This window comes from Cheilinus undulatus, linkage group 24 (assembly GCF_018320785.1).
Source record: "Cheilinus undulatus linkage group 24, ASM1832078v1, whole genome shotgun sequence".
Lineage (NCBI taxonomy): Eukaryota > Metazoa > Chordata > Actinopteri > Labriformes > Labridae > Cheilinus > Cheilinus undulatus.
Window position 1 is genome coordinate 18,586,410 of NC_054888.1, and position 7,117 is coordinate 18,593,526.

Sequence of the window (7,117 nt, forward strand, 5' to 3'; positions counted from 1 at the left end):
GGAAAGGCCCAAATAAAAATCTTTAAAAAAATAAAAAATAAAAAATGGACCACAGCGTGCTTAAGTTTGGGAAAGTTTATCCTAGTCCCTCCATTTGCCTCAGAGGTCATTACGATTGAGTCTAACCGTCAAAGACTTTGCACATTTCTCTCTTATTAAATTTGTAAAATAAATAATTGTTTAACTCGTCAACCCGTTTTACCTTTCATAACATTACGTTGAAACTTAATAACATCATCAGCATATAGTGTAATTATGTAGACGAAAACAGAATTTGTTCGTGAAAGTTTGAAGCAATCCCATGTTATATGCAGGTGAATTTGTCAGTTATTTAGAGGTGCTTCCAAGTTTTGGTGTTACATCCCGTCCAATTTACTCTGGTTTGAAAATATCTCTCGACAAAAGGAAAATTTAGGAATTAGGCCAAAGTTTTGCTTCAACTTTTTCAGGCCTTTCCAGTCTCATTCCACTTGATTTACCACAACTAGCTTACTGTTTGTTTTATTTAATTCAAGGGAAAACAAGGCACTGGTGGTGTTTATGACACTGAAAGAGAAACCTCCCACTGTGAGCTCTGCTACAGGTTTGCTCTGAGTCACACACCCCTGCTGTTCTCAGAAATACATTAGAAAGAGCACAAACACACACGGCCTCACAGGCTAACAGCTGACAGCTAATGAGCTCGACCATCATCACAGCTCTGAAAAAAGTTGCTGTGCTTCTATTTTTCATCTCACTTTAACTGAGGCTTTTTTCTGCAACTTGTTGTAATTGCATCGTCGCAGAGGATGGGAGAAGCTTCAGTCTCGAGAATATTTAAGATTTTTAGTCATTCATAAAAAGACCAGGACACATTACGCTGTCAGTTGGGGATTAAAGTGGATTTAAAGTTGGGAAAATTGATGTTTGGAACAAAACTTTGGAAACTTTTCCTTTAATTTGAAGTTTCGTCTTGAATTTCCATCTCCTTGAACAAATTTTATTTGAAAAATTTCCATCAGACCTTTAAAAATGTCTGATGACGACTCTGTAAAGATACATCTTTAATTTACTATTTTCAGTTGGGACATCCATAGTTTATATTTTAATCCTTTCCTCCATGTCTCTGCTTTAACAAGGCAGCATCTGTGTCTGAAAGTCACATGCTACCATGTCAAATCTCCCTCTCAAACTTTCCAGAATCCTCCTCGTATATCTGGTAATCCTCCATAAATAATAACAAAGACAGATCTCAGACACAATGAAACTCCAACCAAAACACACAGGAGCGTCTTTGTTGGCCGAGCGGGACTTTCCCTCCTTTCCTGGTCATGGGGATGGTTCCATCAGCCGTAAAAAAGAATCGTCCAGCGATAACAGATGGCTAGTTGTACTGGGATGCAGGACAAAAGAAATAGTATTAGGTTCAGAGTTGACTTTAGTTTGTTTCCACTGCTGCTGCTTAAATAAACTGGGAGATGAAAAATGAGGCTGTAAAGATAAATTACATAAAATAGAGGAACACATGACATGAGTACAGAAATTAGACAGAAATCTCTCCTGGAATAGTCTGTTATATCACACATAAGTTGCATAAAGAAGGTCTTAACCTATCAACAAGAGGAAATGTTTCTAGATTTCTTTAGTTTTTGTCTCTTTAATTTGCCGTACTGCCCAGTGCACAGTGACATCTGTGCGTCTGCTCCTCATCCTCGCTGCTCTGATTATCATTACAATAAAAAAGGCCATGTCTGAACTACTCACCTCTGTTATGCACTAACTACAATGCCAGAAAACCTAAACCTTAATTATAAAAGCCTAGTGAGTTAATCGGACTGTCTCTGAGAGAATGCGACCTGATGACTTGGTCAGATTCCATGTCTGCCATCAGTCAGATCCATCTTGTTAAGCTTCGAGCTAAATTGATTATCCTCAGTGTGGGAATGACCAGACTGATTAGTGTCATTTGAGAACAGAGCGTTGGTTTAGGTGACTAGTGTAGTGACTTGCCTCCCTGTAGTTAAAGTATAGCGGCATTTTTTAAAAATCAGAACTGGAAGAATCACACAAAAATTTCCTAGGGAAAAAAAAGGTGTTTACCACGAGCAAGGAGTGCAAAAATGGGTTAAAAGTCACAAATGGAATAACAGCTGCCAAAAGAAGCTGGAAAATTAGGAAAAGCAGTGAAAAAAAAAGTGGCAAAGATAGCAAAAATGGGCAATGCAAGAATGAATGAGTGGGAGAAAACGGTGAAAAAGCTATCAAAAAGCGTCAAAAATGGCTTAAAAGTGGCAAAAAGTGGCAAAAATTGGTGAAAAGAGACACAAATGGGATGATAGCAGAAATGGGCTAAGCAAGAAAAAAATGGAAGGGAAAAAATTTTGAAAAGCAGTCAAATGGAATATTGGCAAAATGGTATTAGCAAGGCAAAAATGGTGAAAAGCAGGTAAAAAGTGGCAAAAATTGGTGAAAAGTTCCTAAATTAGGCAAAAAAGGGTTAAAAGTGGCCAAAATGGGAGTGGCAAAAAATGGGCACAGCAAGACAAGGATGGGTCAAAATAAAATAGGAAAAGCTGTTAAAAAGCAGAAAAAAAATTTGCTTAAAAGTGACAAAATAAGCCAAAAAAAAAAAACAAAACAAAAAACAAAACAAAAAAACCCCAACCAAAACAAGACAAACTGATTAAAGGAAACAAAAATAAGATAGCAAAAGAAATTGTCTAAGCAAGGCAGAAATGGGTGAGAAAAATGGTGAAAAGCAGTCAAAAAGTGTCAAAAATTGGTTAAAAATGGCAAAAATGGGATAGCAACAGAAATGGGCGAAGCAAGGCAAAAATGGTTTGGAAAAAATAAATGGTGAAAAGCAGTCAAAAAGCAGCAATAATGGCTTTAAAGTTGTAAGACAGAAAAAGTGGCACAAATTGGTTAAAAGTTGCAAAACAGGCAAAGACTGGCAAAAATTGGTGAAAAGAAAAAAAATGGGATGATTGCAGAAATGGGTTTAGCAGGAAAAAATGGGTTGAAAAAAATGTTGAAAAGCAGTCAAAAAGTGGCAAAAATGGGTGTAAAGAGAAACCATGGGATGGTAGCAGAAATAGGCTAAGCAAGAAAAAAATGGAAGGGAAAAATATTTGAAAAGCAGCCAAATGCAAAAACGGGATAGTGGCAAAATGGGTCAAAATAACATGGTGAAAAGCTGTTAAAAAGCAGAAAAAATGGCTTAAATGTGGCAAAATAGGCAAACCAACAGGCAAAACCTGATTAAAACAGACAAGGCAGGGATGGGTGACAAAAGTGGGGAAAAGTGGAAAGAAATGGGCGAAGCAAGGCAAAAATGGTTTGGAAAAAAATAAATGGTGGAGAGCAGTCAAAAAGCAGCAATAATGGCTTTAAGGTGGTAAGATAGAAACAAAGTGGCAAAAATGGTTTAAAAGAGACACAAATGGAATTACACTGGCAAAAATAGACAGGAAAATTTTTGAGAGCTGGCAAAATGTTTAAAAAATGGATTTAAAGAAAAAATGTTTGATAATAGAAACAATAAATTGGCCAATGGTTTTTTCTACTGATAATATTGCTGCTGAAGTTAATAATAAAAAAATAACAAGGACAAGTTCCATTTCAGACCGATTATGTTGATGCGCAGTAAGCATGTTGTCGTCAGTGGTACTGGATATCTTTTTTTATCAAACATCTATTTCTCTTTAAATTATAAATATAAACTATATTTACATAGATGATAATGTCTTATCCTGTATTTTGGTTGTAAAAACACTGATATATCCTAAAAGCTCATCGTATTACCCACCCCTAGCTGAACTATAATGGAGTAAACTTGCCTCTTGTTTCCTCTTCTCTCCTGTGTTGTGTCTCTAACTTGCCTCAGACAGTTGGCTGTGTTTGTTGTCAGTTGTTGGACAGTCGCAGTCGTCGGTACAAAGTTCCCACAGTCAGACAAAGCGTCCCCAGCGTCTCCATCCAGACAGGCCTAATGGGAAAAATAGATACTTCTGTTCTTTTGTCTTTTTTCCCAGAGTTTGAGTGCGTGCGATGTGACAGGCGGGGAGACGTCTGGGGGGCAGATGATGTCATTTATTGATAAGCTGACGGCCGCTCGCTAACAGAAGCCCCGTGTCACTGTTTTTGACCATTTACCGTCACTGCTTGCAGCCTTATCAAACAAATGGAGATGTTAGAAAAGAAGGCAACAAACAGAGTACAGATCTGATTGTCTTCGATTGGGAACAGAGTGTTTTGGCTGCGGTGAGTCATCGTGCACGGACCACTTCCTTTTGATGTGCGCCACAGAAAATGATACAAATTGCATTTAGTCCTCTGTGAAATACAATAAGCGTTTGGCGTGATGGAGAACATGTTCAGTTATTAGCATGGAGCTTAAAGCGAAGGGCTCCCGTCCTTATCAGAAGAGACTCATCAGCTTCCTTTTTGATAAAAACCAAAAAAAGGAGAAGCACCGGCAGCGTCGGCGATCACTCTGCGGTTTGATTTACTTGCTGATTCCATCAGGATGAGGATGAACTCAGGAAATAAGATTGAAGACGTCCAAAGATACATGTGCTTTTAATTGAAATATACAGACATGCGCCTCTTATCTGACATCTCTGATATGACTTATTCAGTTTGTCTGAACTTGTTTGAATTACGTCTGTAGGAGTTTGCCCAGCAGGGACTTATTTTTAATCTCTTCTTTTCATTTTATAGCTTTGTAGCATCTGGAAGTTTAACTGGAAATAGTAAAAATTGGTCCATGATGTCAAAGTATGGTCTGATTAAGAATGAGAGAAAATAAACCTTCAGAACTTTAAGAAAACCTTCCTCAAAAACAGATCATTTTAGATCATAATACTCAAGAGTGACCTCCTCTTTGATACATTTGCTCTTGATAGAAGAGTTTTACTCTTGAATCTTGGCTTTAGTTGCCTTAAACAAGCCTATTTCCCATAGGGAGCACATGTAAACAAATTGATTTGGTTTTATAACATAAATTAACGCTGCTGTCTGATTTCTTCTATAAAGGGCGCGAGCGTGTTGACAGTTGTGGTCATCACCCTAACTTTCCCCCTCGGCGCTTCAGTGTTTCCCATTTGCTAATCACAGATGCATTTAAAGATCCAATCAATTATTTCCCACACTTTTTATCGCCTTGTTTGTTTGAGATCATTAATTAAAAACCAATCAGAGAGCTGACCCAGAACGGCTCCTCTCCCTGGTTTTGGTCAGTGAACGGCGGTTGGAACAGCAAAGAGGTTTTTGACCCCAAACTTTTGACCCTCTGGGACTGCAGTTGGATCTGGAAAACGTCTGGAAGTCAGGGGTTGTTCAAGGGTCAGGGGCTTCAGTAAACCACCGTGATCTTTGGGCTCAAACTCAGGTTGTTAATGAGAGTTTATTCTAGGAACAGGAGCCATGAATGTATTACTCTCAAGAGGCATTATTCTAGAGGTGTCATTCACAGAAAGCAAATTCTTGTATCAACATCCCATTTGTACCAAAACTACTAAATGTTGTTGGTTTTCAGACGACATTTAGTTATTATACTGTATTGATAATTTATGCCTTAGCCAATTAAAATCCAACTTTGCAACCAAAGGTAATACTCCATGGGATTTTAATGCCTCTTCTTTACCCAATCAGACCAAAGGATGATCTGATCATTTTAGAGGTAAAAGGTTAAAGACAACAAGCCAAATGTTCCTTCCTTGCTTTTAAAAACGTTAAAATCTTGAGAATGCTTGAAGAGATTTTCCTCAAATGTTGCGCAAAGGTCACTCAGGCAAACGCCAAAACACACCAGCCCTCCTCCTACATAATAATCTGCTTTGTTGTCGCCTTGTCTTCTTCTTCTCTCTTGGATGCTTCCTCTTCGTCGTTGTCTTTCATTGTCAAAATCTTTCTCGTCGTCTGTCTTCTTCGATTTCATCTTCTCCATTGAGTTTTCTTTGTCGACATCTTCTTCGTCTGCATCTTCTCCATCGACATCTTCTTCAACAATGTATTCATCGATGTCTTCTTCGTCAACGTTTTCTTCAACATCTTTGTTGTCAACGTCTTCTTCGTCTGCATCTTCTCCATCAATATCTTCTTCTTTTACAATGTGTTCTTCATTGATGTCTATTTTGTCCATGTCTTCTTCATCACCGATGTATTCTTCATCAACATGTTCGTCAATGCTTTCTTTGTCAAAGTTTTCCTCTTCGGCAATGTCCTCTTCATTGTTGTCTTCTCTACTGAAATCTTCTACTTTGTTGATGTGATCTTTGTCTACGTCTTCTTTGTGATCTCTTCTTTTAAGTAATCTTCTTCGTGGAAGTTTTTTTCTTTGTCAGTGTCTTCTATGTTGACGCTTACTTCTTCATCTCTGTCTTCATCTTTGTCAGTCTTCTTTGTAGATGTCTTCTTCATCGATGTAAACTTCGTCAAAGTCTTAGTAGATGTTTTCTTCTTGGTTGATGTGATCTTCGTCTACGTCTCCTACGTGACTTCTTCTTTGAAGACATTTTCTTCGTGGAAGTTTTTTTTCTTTGTCAGTGTCTTCTGTGTTGACGCTTTCTTCTTCATCTCTGTCTTCTTTGTTGATCTCTTAATCTTTGTTAAAGTCTTCTTTGTAGACATTTTCTTCACCGATGTCAACTTTGTCAAGGTCTTCTTCGTTGATGTCTTCTTCTTGGTTGATGTGATCTTCGTCTACGTCTTCTTTGAAGACATCTTCGTGGAAGTTTTTTTCTTTGTCAGTGTCTTCCGTCTTGACACTTTCTTCTTCATCTCTGTCTTCATGTTTGTCAAAATCTTATTTGTAGACTTCTTCATTGATGTCAACTTCATCAAGGTCTTCTTCATTGATGTTTTCTTCTTGGTTGATGTGATCTTCATCTATGTCTTCTTCGCGACCTCTTATTCTTTGTAGACGACTTCTTCATTGATGTTTTCTTCTTCTTTGATGTTTGCTTCTTCTTCGTCAATGTCTTCAGCATCATCCTCTTCTTCTTCATCAACATCTTTTTCCACAATTTCTTCATTGTCATCTTCTACTTACTCTTCCTTTGTCTTCTTCTTTGGCTTTTTCTTGTTTAGTTTTTTGTATAATTTTTCTCCATTGTCTTTTTAGTCTTTGTCTTCT

At 37.7% G+C, this 7,117-nt stretch overlaps 1 protein-coding gene across 1 annotated transcript; it reads left to right on the top strand.

Annotated features, from left to right (window-relative positions):
* The first annotated feature begins 6,157 nt into the window (after positions 1-6,157).
* On the top strand, positions 6,158-6,904 carry LOC121505975 (ATP synthase subunit a-like). Its single transcript, XM_041781433.1, has 2 exons — positions 6,158-6,197; positions 6,378-6,904. Exons 1-2 carry the CDS (start codon positions 6,158-6,160, stop codon positions 6,902-6,904), a joined length of 567 nt encoding a protein of 188 aa, XP_041637367.1.
* The last annotated feature ends 213 nt before the right edge of the window (positions 6,905-7,117 follow it).

Excerpts from the sequence above, each read along its gene's own strand:
- LOC121505975 (XM_041781433.1), top strand. The coding sequence starts at position 6,158 with ATGTTCGTCAATGCTTTCTTTGTCAAAGTTTTCCTCTTCG. Across the intron at positions 6,198-6,377 it reads TGTCAAAGTTTTCCTCTTCG|TCTTCTTTGTAGATGTCTTC; the intron begins GCAATGTCCTCT and ends CATCTTTGTCAG.